This window comes from Phalacrocorax carbo, chromosome 8, assembly GCF_963921805.1.
Source record: "Phalacrocorax carbo chromosome 8, bPhaCar2.1, whole genome shotgun sequence".
Classification (NCBI taxonomy): domain Eukaryota; kingdom Metazoa; phylum Chordata; class Aves; order Suliformes; family Phalacrocoracidae; genus Phalacrocorax; species Phalacrocorax carbo.
The window spans coordinates 35,839,446-35,859,146 of NC_087520.1; the positions used below are offsets into that span (position 1 = coordinate 35,839,446).

The 19,701-nt window shown below is 36.7% G+C and overlaps 1 protein-coding gene across 2 annotated transcripts in view; it reads left to right on the forward strand.

The window, feature by feature from the left end:
• Positions 1 to 13,914, forward strand: part of DYNC1LI2 (dynein cytoplasmic 1 light intermediate chain 2) — a 28,060-nt gene extending 14,146 nt beyond the window's left edge. The window contains exons 5-14 of one of the 2 annotated variants that reach the window (XM_064459596.1): positions 499 to 665; positions 996 to 1,089; positions 1,657 to 1,792; positions 2,134 to 2,245; positions 3,339 to 3,398; positions 4,118 to 4,159; positions 4,562 to 4,679; positions 5,708 to 5,824; positions 9,776 to 9,830; positions 10,945 to 13,914. In XM_064459596.1, the coding sequence (XP_064315666.1) occupies positions 499 to 665; positions 996 to 1,089; positions 1,657 to 1,792; positions 2,134 to 2,245; positions 3,339 to 3,398; positions 4,118 to 4,159; positions 4,562 to 4,679; positions 5,708 to 5,824; positions 9,776 to 9,789 (860 nt within the window). In that variant the 3' untranslated portion in view covers positions 9,790 to 9,830; positions 10,945 to 13,914. The remainder of the gene's footprint in view (positions 1 to 498; positions 666 to 995; positions 1,090 to 1,656; positions 1,793 to 2,133; positions 2,246 to 3,338; positions 3,399 to 4,117; positions 4,160 to 4,561; positions 4,680 to 5,707; positions 5,825 to 9,775; positions 9,831 to 10,944) is intronic. The other variant, XM_064459597.1, reaches the window with a different exon arrangement.
• Positions 13,915 to 19,701: the final 5,787 nt, after the last annotated feature.

Genomic DNA, 19,701 nt, shown 5'->3' on the forward strand with positions numbered 1-19,701 from the left:
GTGGTGTAATTTTATACTTTTAGCATTGGACTCCTGCAACAGAAATGTAGAGTAATAGTAACTTGAACTGAGTATTAGTTTATAAGAAAGAGTGGCTGTTTTCTGTGTCATCTCACTTTTTCAGCATGTTTTCTTCCAAAGCTAGGTGCAAATTGCAGTGAGTATAAGCTATGTTGCTAAACTACATTTATGGTTTTTGTTGTCAGCTCCCCTGTAATGAAATGTATCAAGTTGAGGAATGTGCATACTACCGCTCTTGCCGTTAGTTTTGATTATTTTTAACAGCCCCAAATTGCACTTGATTTAGCTTGCTGTAAATTTTCGTGGAGGAGAATTGTGTTGGAAGGGGCAAAAAGGCTTAAGCTTGCATTCTGTTCTCATGTACTGCTTCATTATAATAATAAAAGTTGAGCTTTCTCGTTAGCCATAGATAAATTATGGTATTAAAAGAAGAACTAGTTCCTCTGCTGTACCTTAAGAAGATCTCTCTCTTAATAGTTATAAAGGAGTTTCAAGAGTATGTAGAACCTGAAGAAGGCTACCAAGGATCACCACAGAGAAGAGGCCCTTCTTCTGGCCAGGAGGATGAACATGTTTCTTTGCCACTTGGAGAAAATGTGCTGACTCACAACCTTGGTATTCCTGTGCTGGTAGTTTGTACAAAAGTGAGTTTCTAGTTCTGTTTGCTACTATGGAGAAGTTTAATTACTTTTCCTTTAGAAGGCATGCCTTATACAGACATGCAAAATGAATTCTGGATTAATAGTAAATGGATTTATTTTTAAAGTGAGCTTCTGCCATTAGTGTAAATTTTTCATTTTGCAGAAGGGTAATAAGCTTATCAATTATATGTTAATTACTTTATTTTTTGATTTATTGGTGGCATTTTAAAACCAAAGGCTCAGAGTAGATGTGATGCTCGTGTAACATGAAGGAAGATGTTGGGATTAAATGACTGTTATTTCTCTGGTTTTGGTTTTTTCCCTTTCTTCCAGTGTGATGCAGTGAGCATACTAGAGAAGGAGCATGATTACAGAGAAGAACACTTCGACTTCATTCAGTCACACATTCGTAGATTCTGCTTACAGTGTATCCTTTCCTGTGCTGAAGAGACTTGCTGTAATCTGAAAGCAAGAAAATACATTTTAGTGTTTAATTGCATATAAAGTTAATCTGAGACATTGCACTTCAAGGTTGCTTGGAATTTAGTTATTTACTGTGTAGCATTTGATGCTTTGGAAATGTTGAGAGATGTATAGAACTTGTAGCTTTTAAATTGTGCATGGGATTTAGAGCTTTTGTTCCCTTATGAAGGATTTGTTTTGCATTTTGAGAGGTGGTTTTACTTGGTTTTCCCCTCAGACCTTGGAATTTCCATGTAAACCTGAGATCTCAGCTGTCTCTTAGGTTTTTGACTTTTTCAAAGTTAAGTGACTGGGAGGGTAGGTAACTGTTGTGTATGGCAAAGGAAAGTATCATGTGTCTTCTCCTGTTATACCCCTTCCTCTCCCTGAATACTAAATGGCTATAGTTTTTGCCTTGAAATGCTTCCCAAAATTAGGTCTGGTAGATATATGTCCATTAGCTCCTGTTCTGAAATTCTTATTGGAATTTAAAAACTATATCTTATATAATTTTCCTTAAATAAATAATCAGATGGGGCTGCCTTGATTTATACATCAGTTAAGGAGGAAAAGAACCTTGATCTGTTGTATAAGTACATTGTACATAAAACATACGGTTTTCAGTTTACCACACCTGCCTTAGTGGTAGAAAAGGATGCAGTTTTTATGTAAGTCGATTGTATAAGCAGCATGGTTTGAGACTGTTTTCTAATAAGCACTTTACTTCATGTAACATATATATAAAAATAACTTGAATGGTTTGTGTTGTTCAAAAGCTTAGTATGTGAGTCTTCTGAAATCCTGAATTAAAAAGACAACTTAGTGCATATTTCTTGGGTTACTTGACTCAGAATATGCTGTTCCAGCTTTTTAGTATTTTGGAATTTAGCTGAGAATTAGGACTGACCTGTAATAAAATTGCCTTATTCAGGAAGAGGGCAGTAAGTAAATGGTCTCCATAGAGGTGCTTTTTGTGACTGAAAAGGCAAAGCTTTCCTTCTTTTTATAGACCTGCTGGTTGGGACAATGAAAAGAAAATTGCCATTTTACATGAAAACTTCACAACAGTGAAACCAGAAGATGCATATGAAGACTTCATTGTAAAACCTCCTGTAAGAAAGGTAAGAAGGGATAAACTCTTCCCTGCCTCCTGACAAATAAGTGTAGTTTGTTTGAATGGATACTAATAACTATTAACATTGAAGAACTCCAAATGTAAATGTAATTTATTTTTTTGTATCCCAATGTGTGAAGGATCAGGCTTTCATATTCCAGTTCTTTAAAACACAGAAATCATTCACCTTAGTGAATGAAAGGCAGTGCTAAAATAACCATTTCACATAAACCTTTTTGCATGCGTGGGGCAGAAACTCTTTTTCAAAATGGAGAATACTGTTGTAGGACTTCAGCATTTCACATGCATACTCATGTGGCACTGAGGTTACCATGTAAAGGCAAATCTTGTAAAACGAGACAGTATATCACTATTCCTTTAACGTATTAATGACAGATTTCTTCTTGTAAGGCAGGAGCAGTAAATATATATAAATTCTGTATATTGCTAATCTTGTAAGTATAGGCACACAGGATTGGGATAGGAGTAAAATGGATGATATAGAAAATTGTAAATGAAATTGTGTTCTGGTCTGTATCGGAAAACTTCTTTTACAACTTTCTTGCATGCTTAACGTTTCTAGCTCAAGTGCCAGTGTTTGGAAAAGGGAATAGTTGTCTGAAGCTTTCATGTAAGGGAAAGGTTTAATCCTGTTTGTAACTCATGGCACCTATAGGAAATAATAATTGCCTAATAGCAGTGTTCTGACTGATAAGAGCTAGCTTAATGCTTTCAGGGGCTGAGGGATTGAGTGTGGGGTCTTAGGGAGTAAGGTAATCTCAGGTCTTTGGAGAGACGCTGATGAGATTAGTACCTGAACTTAAAAAGATGAATGTGGCTACTTACTCATCTTTCTAGGAGAATACCCACAGACTGGCATCAATGCTAGTCTACTCCATTCACTTATAATACTTTTTTTTTAAATGACAACTTCTTTAATGTTACTAACTCTTATAAATGTGAAAGAAGTTTGTGGCTTTTTAAAAAAGTATGGTATTAAAGATTTGCCTCTTTTCCTTCCCTTTTGATCACCAAAATGTAAAAATAGTTACAGTAATTTCAGTTTTTTGCTTCTAATAACAGAATATTTTGTTCAACAGTTAGTCCATGATAAAGAGCTGGCAGCAGAAGATGAACAAGTATTCCTTATGAAGCAGCAGGTAAGAATGGAAGAATGAAAATAAGTCCTTACTAAATAACATTTCACTTTAAGCTCTCCATTATTCTTGCCTTCAGTTTTTCATTCCTCATTTAAATCACTAGGTAGCCACTTCTCAGCTTTGCAAGTTGTGAAATAAATCTTCATTTTAACAAATACAAGTAGGAAATATGGACTTTTGGCAAGTTGAAAGGAAAATATGCTGAGACCAGAAATAATTTACATTTCAAAGGAGAAGAGCAAGAAGATAACTTAAAGTTTCACAACATAGTTGTATTGATCTGTAAAATGGAAATACTTCTAAAACTTAACATCTTAGTGTTGCATTTTTCTTACAGCCAGAGGCTTGAAAGACTTCAAGGTGTCAAATTTGGCTATGCTGTATCTTATTTTCTTTTCTTTTAAACAACAGAGCAATAACCCCTAATAATACTTCCTTGTTTAGTTGATTGTATGCATCAAAGAGGTTAGAGACTTGGGTGTCTATAGTTCTGGCTTATAATTCTGGAATGGCTGTGTAAAACAAAGGGTTGAAGCTTATTTACTCATTTTAACTCCGCCCTCTAGTGGTAAAGTCTGGAAGTATATAAATATCAAAAAGGAAGCCTGTAAATATCAGGGAAAAAAATAAATTGATTAATGGTTAGTCAGCTTCACTGTATTTTGTATTCCTTTGTTTTCTGAAATGTATTTAATATTCTTAATATGTTGTTTTTGCAGTCATTCCTTGCCAAACAGCCAGCAACGCCTACAAGAGCATCAGTAAGTAGAACCAAGAGAAGAGTAGGACATGTTTTGTTTCCCTCTAGGAAAGAGGGAATGATTCTAACCTGTAGAGGTTCATTTTGTGAAAGTAAAATACAGAATCTTCCCAAACTGCAGAAAGTAAACTTAAAAAAAAAAGGCTAATCTTTTAAAATGTTGCTTATAAATTACTTCATTCTAATTTACTGTAGAAACAGAAATATCTGATTATTGAACTGAAAATTTTCTACAGTGATTCATCCTTTCTTTTGGTGGAGGCACATGCCCAAAATAACTGGTGTTATTTTGTCAGGGGAGAGGGGGGGAATCGCAGTAAAAAATATTTTGTATGTAATATTACGTTTGCTTTATATAACTAATCCATTTAAGTTCTCTGATTTGTGTTATTTGCACTTTAAGGAATCTCCTGCAAGAGGCCCTGCAGGGTCCCCAAGAACTCAAGGCAGAGCTGGTCCCACCAATGTACCCAGTGCCTCGCCAATAACATCAGTTAAGAAACCAGATCCAAATATTAAAAGTATGAATAAGCATTTTACTGTTTATCATGTGTTATTTCCCTAAAAAAACCCATACCAAAACAAAAAAACCCACCCTCTTTTGTAGAAAGGTTTTGGAATCTTTTCACTAATGGTATAGTTAGTTTCATAACAGGAATGAATTTATGACATTATGACATAGCTTCAGGTTTTATTTTTTTTCTTTCTTCTTTTTTGAGTTATCCATATGACTTGAAGTAGAGTTCTGTATTGCCAAGCAGTCAGACAGAATTCAGATACCTTATTTCCTTATGTTGCCTAAATGCATTTATTATGCATCAGTTGGACTATTAATGGGGACTGCTTTAAACTACACAGTTTTATACTTCATATCACTTATTCTGGAATCCACAATGAAACCTGTTCTACTAAACCTTCTCTAGAATGTAATTTTCTATAGTACATGAAGTAACTTGGAAATTACACTCCCCTCCCTCAGCTCAGATGGAGCTCCATGTTGTTGAGTTTCCTGTTTCTTTCCTCTCTGTGCGTTAAGAAAGTTGGTGGGGCCAGTATTGTTTTTAGTTACGCACTGTGGTGATGCCATAACTCATTTACAGTGGATAAAATACTCATACAGTTCTGGATCACATCTCACTGCTGTAAATCCAAGATGTGATTTATGAAAATTAATGTGACATGAAAGACGGTACTAAAACGTCTATGCAGTTTGTTAATGGGCTTATAATCTTTGAATTGCACATCCATACTTAATACTTTGTTTCTTGGCTTCTACATTTAGAAAAAACAAAAGCATACAAATATTTAGGCTAAAACTTTGTGGCACCTCACTCCCATTCCAGAAGAGCAATAATATGCTTTCAGTCATCTGACTTTGCCAAAGAATGCAAAGGACTAGTGTCTAAATTGAGAAAGAGGAGACTCATATTTGAGGTTTGTCTCCTTGATTGGTAAGAGAGTTTATGTATGTTAAAAAATAAGTTCTATAATTTAAGAGCAATAATTATTCTGTGACATATATATGTGTGTGTATTTTTTTTTTATTTAGATAATGCTGCAAGTGAAGGTGTCTTGGCTAGTTTCTTTAACAGTCTCTTGAGCAAAAAGACTGGCTCTCCTGGGAGTCCTGGTGCTGGAGCAGTGCAAAGTACAGCCAAGAAATCAGGTATTGGACTTGTTATTGCGGGCTGTTTTGCATATTTTTAATGTTTTCTTCAGCCCACATGGGTCTAACTGCCTGTATCTCTTAATTTGGTCAGTAAAGTGACAGATCTTGACAGATGACAGTGCCACAATATGCAGTCTTTAAGAAGAGTTAAACTACTGCAGCTTCACAATTCCAGGGCTTCTGTTAAGCCTGTTATAACTTGATTCCAGTGAAGTTATACTGTTGGGATGTAAATAACATTTGAGTCTCCATCATATTCACAAAATGCTTATTTATGCAACTTAACTGTTGCGTGAAGGAAATGCAGTTTATTCGGTTTGGACGGTAGTTTCCAGTCAAACTATTGAAATCTCTCCAGAATTCAAGTTTAAATTAACTTCAAGTTGTCATAAGAAGTATTTATTCTGTCATTAATTTAGTATTTTATTGGAATCCAACACAACAGATAACACTGATCAAGTGGATTCGTTCTGTGTATGTGCCTATGACTGGATTGTATGAGATCTTTGGTAATGAGTAATTGCAGTAGTTTAGGTGAAAGTAAAAGAAACCCAACAGAATACTTGGTACCTATACAAAACTCAGCGTTGTAAAGCATGTGGTTCCACCCAATATTAAAACTTACTACTTTAACTGTTTCTTTTTGCTATTGGCGTTCCCATCACATTTATCTTCAGGAGCTTTCCTTCCGGAATTATTTCGCTACTAAATTGTTGATAGATATTCTACTCCTGATCCCAGACTTGGGAAATCATGTAAAATTTAATGGTGATGCCAAACCCACAGTTTCTGATGCTTAGAGGAGTGTGTAAGGCCCAGACTTTCTGAACCGGAAATGAAAAATATTTAGTGCCAGCCACAGTGATGATATTGCCAGTAAGAGAACCAGAGCAGTTGTTGGAGTGTGGGTATTCGAACTGGAAGTATTCCTGGAGAGGGGAAGTAAGGTTTTGTTTTTTAAAATTGGGAAAGGTTTAATGTGATATTCTATGCCTTGAAAGCTCAAAAGTGTCTGGAATTTGACTTATGGCAAGTCAGTTTTTTGTTTGTTTTGGAATGATGCATTCTGTTGTTTGTTATAAAGATAACAATACAAGGATTATTTGTATTACATATTATTTACATAATATTATTGTACCTACATTATAAAAATAGGTAATTAATTCTTAGTCCAGAATGCCCTCTTCAGTTAAACACTGAAAGGTGCCCTGTGCTTCATAGAGTGTAGCATCATTCTATTACTGACCACAACGTAAAATTAACTGTTTTTAGGGATTATTTCATCCATGTTCTTTATCTAAAGCAGAATCAGTTAGGGAGTTCCTGCCTGGTGATTAAAAAAGCAAAGGAACTCTGAAATAATAGATGTAATGTCTCCTGTCCAGGAAGCCTATTCCAGTACTTAATTTCTTAGTTATTTTTTCTCTTGTACAGTCAGTATTTCTTAATCCCAGTACTATTTGTCTTGTTTGAGTGGAGACAGAGATCAGTGTAGCCCCTTTGTCTTTGCAGCAGTCTTTTGCATATTTGAAAGCTATTACCCTTTTGCCTGTGACTTTTGTCTGGACTACAAAAATACACTTCTGTCGGCCTTTCCTCACAGTACAGGTTTTCTATGGCTTTGATAATTCTTACTCTTCTCCTTTGGACTGCTGCTTGGATGATCTGTTTCTTTTGGTGCTCAGAAATTAATGCAGGACCTCAGACAAGGCTTTGTCTGCCCTAGGGGTTACTTAATCTGTATGTATTGTGCTTCTGTTTAGATGTCTCAGCATGATGCTAGTTTTTTTTATCTGTATGGCATGGATTAGGATTTCTTACAACAGTACAGCCAGTTAAATACAAATTCTGCCCCCTAGTAGCAGGTTTTCTAGTCTGTATCAAACTACCTTAGTATTTCTGAAGTATAACTTATATAAATAACTTCTTAGTTCCAATTCTGTCTCAAAAGTCTTTGTAGTCCCTTCAAGCATGCTTGACTACATATCTGATACTTTCAACAGTTGGACAGGGTAGATTGCTGAATAAAAGTATTGACTAGTACTACGGATAACTAATGAGTACTTTATGAATACGATACATTTATTTTTCTGAAATATGAAGACTTCTAGTTATGCGAGCTGTGATATCGACCACTTCTCCCTTCTCCACAGGACCTGTTATCCTATCATAGAAATTTGGTTGGCTTGACGCAACTTGTTGGTAACAGATTCATGTTGATTGTTGTGCTGGTAGGCTGTTCGTAAGCATCTAAAACATAATTGCAATTTCTGGAAAAAATAGTAGAATGAAAACTAACTAGTCTGTAATGGGCTTTACTCTTTCCTCTTTCAGTCTTCTAGAACATCATGTGCCTTTCAGGACTTTCCAAAGATAACAAATGGCTATGTATACCTTCCCCTGCCCTGTCCCTGTCAGCACTAACCTCTAATTTAAATAGATTATTTCTCTCCTGAAACATCTAGAGACAGCAGTCATATATCCTTTCTTAACCTTCTTGTTTTGTTAGACTAAACTAGACAAGTTCTCTCCTAGCCTTCTGTTAGACGTTGAGCTGTTTTCCCTACTAGTTTCTTCATTGTTAGTTCCTATCATTGGCTCATCTTTTCTTGAACATGAGTGATTAGAATTGTATGCAGTGCTCCAGAAAAATCTCATTGTAGTGCCTGGTACAGCAGTTCTCGTTCTTTGGTGGAAGTACTTCTCCTGGGTGATCTCAAGATCGCAGTTGGCTTTTCTTGGCTGCATCAAGTTGACAGCCTACGCTCATTCCCTGACTTTCGGAACAGAATAATCAGCTTTCATTCACAAGAGAATATGCCTGTTCCTTGTCAGCTGATGCGCTCACATCTTATTTTCAACCAATATAAGATTAAACTTTCCTGAGAAGGTAAGGGCTCCTCACATTTAGTATCCAAAAAGCTCTTGTGGAGTTTATAAGGTAGCTGGTGCTGGTGATAACAGAAAATATTACTTGCTCTTTTGTGGAAGACTTGAGGACAATATCTTGGAGAAGGTCTTATTTATGGCTGCATCCTCTATGTGAGTAAATGCGCTAAAATGATCTTTGTAGACATATTAAATGTCTAATCTAAACTGTTTAAAGACCCCTGAGTTTTCAGAAGGTTGACGCTAAAAATACTTGGAGACCATCCAGTTCTCCCACAGCTATGAACATCCTGTGGTTGATGTTTTGAGATTTTTGTCACAGGATGAGGGAGACATTGTGGATCTCAACATAACTGATTGATTGGTTTCTGCTATGTTAACTCATACTTGAGAGAACTCTGTCCTCTGGGCAGGTGCTGCAATGTCATGTCCGTTTTTCCTGCTGTGTAATTCCTCACTCATCTTATTTGCCTTTATGTTGCTGGACTGTCTTCCTTCCATGTGCAGACCATGATGTTTCAAAGAACTCCAACTGGTGGTTTCTCTGGTAGATTATTTTTCTTCGCAAGGACTTCTAGGCTTAAAAAGTTAGTTCATTTATAGTCACAAGATGATTCTTGTAGGTTCTAAGATTTGCCTTCAACCTTCTGTTCCTGTGCAATACGTAAAGAACTAGGGTTCTCTGCTCTCACTATAATCTAGAAAAGACCATACCTATAATTGTGTAGAACACATCTAATTGGCTAAGGCCATTACTGTCCTTAACGATATGTCCGTAAAGAAACGGAAAGCAAGTATCAATTTATAATGGCAGGAAATTTTTTATTTTCATAAAAACAGCTCCTTGTATTTCTTCTACTTTGAAAGGTGCCCACCTGTGATAGTGGTAAAGGGGAGCTTGGCAATGTTTTTTCCTGTCCAGTATGAGGTAGTTTCAGGAGACAGCTGCTTGGTGTTATTTTGGAGTCTTAAGGATCCAGTTTATCTAGCATTAAAAAAGCCACAGTTTTTGTTTAGACCTACTTTTGAGCAAGAATTGTGTGCTTTTTATTGTTTTAGGGTTTAGAGTTTAACTCCCAGGTACCATTAGTCTACGTGTAAAGTGGTTTGTATGGTAAGTTATATTACAGTTAATGTACTAATTTTTAAATTTTGTTTAAATACTCATGCTTTGAATAGATGCTATTAAGAGTACTGTGGCTTATGACTAGTGCTTAAATATAAAACCTTTATAGTGATTAAAGGTAACCTTTTAACTTGGTTATGTCTTTGTACTTTGGAAAAAAACCCACTTAAATCTCTAACAGTCAAATCTTGCCTTCTTAATGTTTTCAACATGTACCCTGGAAAAAATCCACCTAATATTTCACACACATTTGAGCTGGAAAACAGATGCTTGTTAAATTCTTTGGCTATGTAAGGAAGCTGAACATGGTTATATAATCTACTTTTTGTCTAAAAATATAACTTTTTAATCTTAAATGCTTGTATGCTCTAAGCATTAGAATATATTGTTCCAATTTTAGCTATTAATTTGTCTGTGGGTTTATAATTTTCAGAACGAGAGAATTAAGCTGATGGTTCAGTTAGACAATTGTTAGGTTTTGAGTCTAGTATAAAAATGTAAGATGCCTTTCCATGAAATACTTCAGTGTGTCTGTTTCCAATTGAAGAAGTCCTTTGAAATGACTGCTCTGAGATATTACATGAATATGCAATTCATGTCCCCTTTTTTAAAGGGAACATTGTCTGCAGACAGAGTTCTTCCTGTTAGTTGTTTAATTTTAAAATGAAGTAAGTGTAAGTGTGGCCAAACAAATGTCACTTTTGTAGCAGGTGTCATACGTACCTTGGAAAACTTGTGGTTAAAATCTGGGTTTAAATAAAGTACTTGCTATCAATACTAATAGAATTGTGTACAGTTGATTTTTTTATAGAAAATTCTAAATGTGGTTGTTAGTTGCTGTAAAATATATCACAGATATTGTTGTGCTTTATGCTGCTGTATAATTCAGCATTTCATCTCTTTAAAGTGAATCAAACACCTTAATATTTATCAGCCTTTACATAGGCACTGCGTCAGGCCCTGTGTTCTTGGGTAGGTGGCAAAATAATGAGAAAGTAAATAATATTTTGTTGTATTAAAGCGATTTTATGAATACTTGTACTCATCGGTTAAAATGTTTCATTGAAATTAGATTGCTTTAACCTTGTTGTTTTTATTTCAGGACAAAAAACAGTTTTGACAAATGTTCAAGAGGAATTGGATAGGATGACTCGCAAGCCAGACTCTATGGTAACAACAAACTCTCCTCCAACAGAGAACGAAGCTTGATAGCGCATTAAAAAATGTATCTGTAAATGACCAAATAACTATGTATATTGATCTGATAAGACCAGGAATTTTCTGCTATGGCAGATGCTATCAGTTTTCTTGGGGCAGGGGAAATGAGCTAATTACATCATTGCCTTGTCCCAGTAAAAAGTGCACATTCAGGAAGTTTGCATATAAAATCCCTCTGTATAAGATAACCATTTAGAGTTTATATAGGGCAATTCTTTTGGTTTTGGAGGTAAGCAGGTGCAGCTGCATTTCCTGTTGTGAAGAACAGAGAGAAGCAAAAGGGAGAATTCTTATTAAAATACTACTACTGACTGCACACAAGGCAAGAAAGAGAAATTAAATCCTCTTTCAGAGTTACTGGAATTGGCTACTTGTATGTTTGCAAATGCATTATATTCTTGGAAAGGTGGTGGTGGTGGTGGTGTAACAGAGCATTAATTAGGTGAAAGAAGCCTAGGTAGGGAATGGAGCTCTAAAAGGGAAAACAGATTTGGGACAGTAGGAAACTAGAATGTCGGATTGACTGGAGAGGAGCAATGTTGTTAAACCCTGTGTTTCATAGGGTAAATAATCACTGTTTTAAAAAGACTACTTTACATTGGAGAATTCCAGGCCAAACACTAAGCATCATGGGAGTTTATTCTTGTTGTAAATCTTAGTTTTTAAAAAAGTCTAAGAGTGTGGATGCCCTTTCTGGTGTAGCTGAAAAAGGGAGAAACTATGACTTGTTTAGATCCAAGTGCCTGGCACAGTGTGTGATGTGTCTTTAGAAGGTGCTTGAATTTATTGTGCACTGTAGTACAAACAGTCACTGTTTGGTTTTATTTTAAAATCAGTAGTTTTGCAATTTGTATTTAATTTTAATTCCTGTTTTCTGATAGCTTCTGCCTTTTTTTATGCCAAGAGGCTAGACTATGAAGAATGGTGGGTGACGTATCATTTTCCCATAATGAAATGTGCTACAGAACACACTCAGTATTTTTTTTTTCTTACTTTTTGTAACTAAATATTAGCTACCAAGCTAAAATTGATTCCTGCCTTATACCTATGGAGGTTTTTAAAAAAAACTTTCAAGGCCCTAGTTCCAGCCACATCTGCTGCAGGTGCAGCCAACTCCAATTCTGAAGGTAACCTGAAAAGTATGAATGTGTACATGATGAACAACAACTTGTTTTGTATTTTCTTTAATGTAGCATTTCATTTGGAAAGATGGGTTGTGGTTGTCCCCGTTGCTGTAATGGAGTTCTGTCCATGGTCACATAAAACCATCATTCTGTAAAAAAAACAAAAAAACTGCTATGGTTACTGAAATGGCACTTTGATTTTATGTGTTTGTTTTACATGTACACACTACCATAAATTAAAAATACCAAGCATATTCTGTGCTTTTAACGCTGAAGGGAAAAACCACAATTTGAATTATGCAGAGTTTACTTTTTATTGATATGAACTTGTTGTACTAAATCTAATGTCTGGATATAACTTCCCTAATATATATTGTTACTTAAATATATAAATTAGGTTGACCACTAACACAGTACTGGATGTTAACATCAAATCCTATGTTACATCGAGAGGCTGTTCTTGTAAGTCTGTCTAAACATTATCTAGAAAGCTAAGAGTATTTACTTGCCTCTGACAAATATTAACGTATGTTATTTGTGCCAGTTTCTTTGTTGAAAATACTATATTTTTTTTTACTTTTTTAATAAACGGTATGACCTGAAGTTATACAGTTGTCTAGATAACAGTTAGACTGCGGATGGCTGATGGGTAATGTGGAGGTACTTCCTGGTGTAATGGGTGCAAGTTGCAAGCTACCGCACCAGTAGTAATGGCACACTGTCCTCCTGACGCTGAGAATTGAGATTGGAGACTAAAATGTCAAAAACTCAACAAGAAAATTGAAAAAGGCTGTGATTGTAATGGGATATAGTTTGAAAACCTCAGTCTGAACCTGTGTTTTTATCATCTAGCCTGATAAGCACTTTCTCTAGCAATATGTGCTAAAACTTAAAATTGAAGTACTTTCCAGTTCTATAAAAATGTTAAATATACTAAAATTGATCAAAACTGATAACGTATGATAACTTACCAGCTTTGCAGAAAGATGCTTCTGACAAAATAGAAACAGGTTTCTGGTTTCTAATTGCAAGTGAATGCTCCTAGTTTACTGAAAGTTCTAAGTAATGTAGCATCCTGTGGTTGCCAAAGTGTGTCAACTTTGGTGAGCTGCACAGTTGTTTTTCTGGTGTCTTCAAATATTGGAACCAAAGGCCAAATTGCAAGCAGCCTTTACATTTTCAAGTGAAACTTCATTTTATTTGCAGATACACTTGTATGGTAGACTGTTTAAACTGTTATATGACTATATTTATATGCATTATAGTGACTGCATCTACTGTTCATGTTTAAACTAAGGAAACAAGATGAAATCATTCAACTTGAAGCAAATAGAAAAGTTTAAAGATTGGCCCTCCATAAAAATGCTGTGGTTATGCTGCTTGATTTTAATTTTGCACTTTTTTATTGGCATTTTAAAAAACTGTTTAAACTGAACAGAAGTTTGTATTTTATTTAATTTAACTACGTTGAAAGTGACTGCTCTGTACATCATGGACTTAACAATATACATGCTGTAAATGAAAGTTCACTGTCCTGTATACTAAGTTTATCGGGGTTTTTTTTTCCAACTTACAGTTAGGACTGCAAATGTATGAAACACACCTTAGTCCAGTTGTATGGCTTTAACCAGGTGCAGTATGCAGTCATGTGGAATCTTGCTTTCTAGTGCTGGCAAAACGAGGACGTCTTTAATTACTGGCTTCAATAAACACGAATCCAGACTGCTTTATGCTGTGCTTTTTGTTGTTCTTGTTTTTAAGATCCCGCTTCTAGAGCTGTTTCTGTGGGAGCACAATATTAGTGAGGCCTGTGAACAGGAGAAATAAGTTGGCTTGTACAGTTGCATACTGTAATGACAACTTCTTTCTTGGGAGTTCTTGTACGAGCCTTTGCAAATGCAAGTCCTCTCTGGAGTTCAGAGCATGCACCTTGTGTAAGTAAAGTGAAGTTGGTATAGCTGTGTTTGCAGAGAGGGGTGTTCTTGTGAAGCTTAAACAGGTGTGTCAGCAGAACTGGCTTTGATACAAAGCAATATATTTCATGAGAACGGGGAAACAGTTGTATATCTTCCCAGGTTGAGATGTATACCTTCTAATATTTTTGTGGGATACTGTGTCCAAGCGGAGCACTGGTCCTAAATTTGCAGGATTAAAATCCAGCTTATGAGAAGTTTAAGGAGTAAATTGTTTGGGTGGTGCAAATGCTTCTCTTCTGCCAATAGCAAAGCTAAGTTTTCTTCCTTCAGTCGGTGTAACATGCTCTTCCTAGTAAGCACGGAAAGAGTAGACTGATGTAATTAGGCTTCTACTTGTTTACTTCATTGTTACTTTAACAGGATGGCTATATATTCCCCTGCATAGATTGAAGTTCTAGTTATTAATGTTTCTTGAGTCACCCTGCCTCTGAAATATAAGTCAACTAAGCTTTTCATTTCTAAAATAGTTTCCCTAGAAGTCAATCATTATGAGGCCATGAAACAATCATAATTTTAGAATTGCCATAATGCTTTATGTTTTAATGAGTTCATTAATGTAAAGAATTAATTTTAGTCTTTTAAGGTGGGATTTAGAAAATATTTTTTTGAATATATGAAGGTAACTATCTGGTATGTTAAGTTAGGAGGAAAAATTAAGACTTCATCTTCAGACATGATGAAGTTAAAAGTGGCTTTCTTCAGAAAGACCATAACAGTGGATTGAAATGGAATAACACCCTTTTAACTCTTAGGTTTACTTTGGTGGTGTTCAGCTTTAATTTGGAGTCTTTTTTTGAAAGCAAAATGTCTTCAAATTTTTTTAAAAAAAATGTTTTGGTGTGGAAAAGACATTGCTAGAGGCTCTAAGCTACTCTTACAAGATTAATGTTTCACTGCCTGTACCGTTTCATATGGTGGTGTTAACCCCTCTGGCTTTTCAGCAATGGCAGGATTTTTTTAGGGAATGAACTTCTCAGATAAGAACCTTTGTCTGAATAAAACCATCAGTTTCTGAGTCTTTCTAGTTTAAATACATACAAGGGAAAGGCTACAGATTTTTAGGCTGTTATTGATGACCTAAACAAGACTCTGGTTGTCTGGGTCTATATGCAGAGCTGCATGGAATATCTAAATTGAATATTTAGTACCAAGAGCAGAACTTGTGTTATTCAGTCTTTTTCATTAAAAAGTAAATAATTTATTCATAGGGTAGAGGCAGTTTAATTCCAAAGGTGCACTTTTGCTGGAATTCAGCTTCCCCTGCAAGGAAGCATTGACATAAAACTTCCAGCCTGTTCTACTACAGCCTTCACAATAATTAATTACTTCTCCGATCCACTCAGATTGTGTGGAGAAGGTAATGTAAGCACAAATAATTAAGAAAGCCAACAGTCTGAACTAATGCTTTTGGGCACCACATGGCTCTGGTTTCACAAACATCTGAGATTTCTGCAGTCAAATGTAACTGTAGGTTATAAACAGCCATTCCATGTAATGGGAGTTGCAGAAGTGCAGGTAAGAGCAGAATCTGATCTAGCATGCCTTCTTTTCTCTGCAAAAGCGAAATGGAGCAAGCTCTGACTTGCACATCAATGCCTCTCGAAATTCAAATGCTTAAAGAAAGCTCAGCTAAGTTAATTTTCTGAAATGAAGCACTACACAAGTGGTAGTATATACGTGCTCTTACAATGCTTCAAAACTGTGCATGTGTCCATAAATCTTAGTATAGGGCACCTAATTCTGCTTAAAAAAAAAAAAAATAGTAGTATTGGCACCTTTAGAAATTTCTTTTGCCAAATACAGCAGTGCATCTAAGAGCATGGTGCTGAGGTGGTTTAGAAATCACTGATGAAAAAGATTTGACTTGTCAGTATAAGTTGATGTGTAGCACTGCTGCCCACTGAAACCACTATGTAATCGCTTTGGTTTGTGTTCCAGTATTTACAGCCACAGACTTTGAGTAACCGGAGGGGTTATACTGAAACCACGCTAATAGTTCTGTGCAAGAGGTCTGTAAGATAATGTAAACTAGGGAAGCAAGTAACTTTTCCTATTGCCTTTGCAGACTTTGTGTGGCAGAATCAACATTGCTAGTTGTAACTTTTTATCTGAAGAAAAAGCTTCTTGACTCTCTTCTTCCTGACAATTAATTATAATTGTTTTGCGGAATTTTCCTGGAGATGAACTGTTGCAAGTCCAGAAGGTGGCAGACTTGGCATCAGTGCCTGTAGGTAATGCTGCTTAATGTACGATTGCAAGATGCTATACGCACTGCTCGTGATGTTCTGTTTTCTAGGCTAAGTATCGTCCAAAGAGTGAATTGCTGAACTTTTCTGGAACAAAAGCACTTTCATTCAGTTCTAAGAAATTTGTTAATAAGGGTTAAGCTTTTTTTCTTTCTAATTTTGAGTTGTCTTAATTAAGACAGTCTGGTTCCTTTTTTTCAGAACACAAGCTGAAATAGCGATGTCCAGCACTAAAAGAAGACCAGTTGTATCTGTGCACAAGAAAGCTGAATTAGGTTGTACAAGCTGCTGGTTTTTAAAGTATGGATATTTACTAATGAAACTGTTGGTACTTTCTTGTACGTGACTCAGTGTAGCTTTATGATGCATGTAAAAATGTCATTCTTGTCTCATGCTTAAAAACAAAAAAATCCTTCAAAATATGCCAGAAAGGTGGTTGCAACTAAAAGGTGCTAGGAATAGTCTTGCATGAATATTTGCAAGAATGTGCAGTAAAATATTGATGATCTTGAGAAAATGAAATATGCCATTGTAAATGTCTAGCACTTAGTTTGCCAGATTGACAGCATTCCAAAAAACAGGGACTTACCTTTTAGAGAGGGAATGCAGTGACAGCGTTAGAATTAAGTGACAGAACAGAGGGAGTGAGACCACTGAAAAGATAATGGATGGAGATGGCTACTGAGGCTTGGACCAGATCAGCTCTATGTACTGTTGTCACGATCCACTGTTGGGTTGAACAATTTGGCAGAGGTTAAACCCCCTTGCTGTTCAACCTACCTCAGATAATTCTGGGAGGTTGGGGGCAGCCAGGCTTAACTTCTGATTAACTCCAATGTTTTATCGTGACTAGGTTCCTTTCACATACTTGGAAACAGAATTAAGACTCAAAACGGAGTCAAGTGCCAAGTCACTTTATTTGGCCAACAATAAATACCGAGAGAAGCAGAGAAAGAGAAAAAGTGAGAAAGGGAACGAGAGAGAGAGCGTGAGTGTGTTGCGGTAGCTACCAACATGGATCTGCGGCCATTGGTCCATCCGATGTATCTTTGAATCCGGTGGAGGGGGAATGTTCCAGAACGCTCCTCGTGGTCTCTGCTGGTTTCCCCGTTTTATAGCTTTGTCTTCTTGCATAGTCAATAACTGTTTTGCAGACCCACGCCTCCCACTCAGCAGTGGGGCGCATGCCCAGCACCATCACTAGAGAGTGCTTGAAAGTTCTAGAGGGTCCGAGCCCCCCCATATGTTATCAGTCGACCCTGGGCCCAGGCGCATGTGCAGAGGACACGTGCTCTGAGACAACAGGATGCACACATTCCTGTAGGGTAGAACTCAATGGGCTGCCTTGGCAATTAACTGTCCCACTCGGTTGCCGTGGTGATCAGGCTTCGGTAGATAAACTTGCCTGCCAACAATGTTGAGACAAGTTTCTAGTCTCTTACAACTGTTCACTGGACTGAGAGTCTGAGGGACTGGAGGACAGAGCACTCTTGACTTGCGTGCATTGGACCAAGTGACTGGCTACAATTTTTGTCTTGCTCTATGTTGCCTGTTCCCTCTATGAAAGAGCCCAGCCAAGTTTTTGGTCTGATACCAGCCTTTTGACTGTCCTGCAAGGCAGTCTGGGGTAGGCAGTAGAAGCCTGAGCCAGGTACTGCGACTCCATGGTCACAGTGCAAATGGGACTGGTGGACACGTGTTGTGGGAGGGTAATATTTGCCTAAGCAGAGGCCCAGTAATTAAAGTCCTAACACACATTTTGGTTGCAGAACAAACCTGGATGTTGCACTTAGGTTTAAATTACTGTATTCATCATGTATTTCTTAAATGGTAGGATAAAGGTGGAGATGAATGTTACTTGCTGTGGTTGGTTAATAAAAACCGGTTTACACTGATAATAAATCACTAAATACTATAGAATTAAAACCTCTCTTTTCCCAGAAGAATCAAATTATTATCCATGAAAGACTTGGTAAATTGACTATGATTTGGAGATTATTAGAAAGTGAAGATGTTCAAAATTTTCAGGTGGTTTGAAAGACTTAAGTTATTGTGCCCATCAGCAGAGAGGGAGAAGTAGGAAAAAATTCCATTTTATTTAAGATCAGTCACTGACTGCACAGAGAATCCTGACACTGATCCAAAGCGAAGGTAAAAGGCTAGGGGGAGAGCTCTTGGTACTTCCAGCCAAACCCAGAACTAGATTTTTCTAGCTTAGGTGTGGAGGTTAGTAAGGAGAGTGATAGAGACTTTTGTCCTATGTGCTGTAATCTCACTGTGTGACTCAACTCACAAATACTCCACGGCTGTCAGCTGACGATATCCTTTGGTAATACTTGTTAGTTCCTGTTGTAATGGGCTGGTTTTGAAACAAGCAAGTGGTATATTTGCCTTTGATATATGTAAGAGATTGGGGTTACTAAATTAATACTGAAATTTGCGTATGTTATAAGCCTCAATTGTTACACACAGGTTTATTTTCCTGGGAAAAGCACACATGCTCCAGAAAAATACTGGATTGTCTGTAGGCAACTATAATTAGCAACTGTTTAACTAGCTGTATTAGGATGTTTTGACTGATACTTTGTAATGCTGTTTTGCTGGACTGAGAAATTGCCAGTGAAATTGGCAGGATCTGAAATATTTCAAATTTAGCAAAAGCCTTTTAGCTGAACAGAAGTACAACACAACTATTAAGAGAATGCTGTCATATTTAAAATATTTTAGCATGGTTTCCCCTGCTTTTGCATTTGTACTCTGTCCTATTCTACCCCCCCCTCAAAAATTAAATCTTTTGGTCAACTTCAGCAACAAAAAAGATCTCGCAGATAGCTGACTTAATACCAGTTGCATGAAAATTAGTGGCTTAGTGGAGATGATAAATCCTAAGATTTCCTCTGCTTTAGGTAGGGATTGCCAAGGAAGTTTGGCTAGTTCATAGGCGAGACAGGCCAAACAAAAATCTGTCGGTCTGCACACATGGAACCTGGCATAGCACTTGCTTCCTTTTGCTCAAGCAGTAGTTTGAGGACATAAATAGGAGCTAAGCCTGCTGTGTGTGAAAAAGGACCCTCGGGAGGGTGCTGGGTCATTGGGCTCAGTGGGAGGGGTGAGGTGGGGAAGGTAGGAAGAGAAGACATAAGTCTGCAAGGAATCAGGATTTATTAGTTCCGCTGTGTATGGCTTTGTAGAGTTGGGGCCATATGCCTGCCTTCAGTTTATAGCCAGTGATGGAAGACTTGAAATTATTTTTCCTGTTTAAAAAAAGGAAGGAAGAAAGAAAAAAAAAAAACAC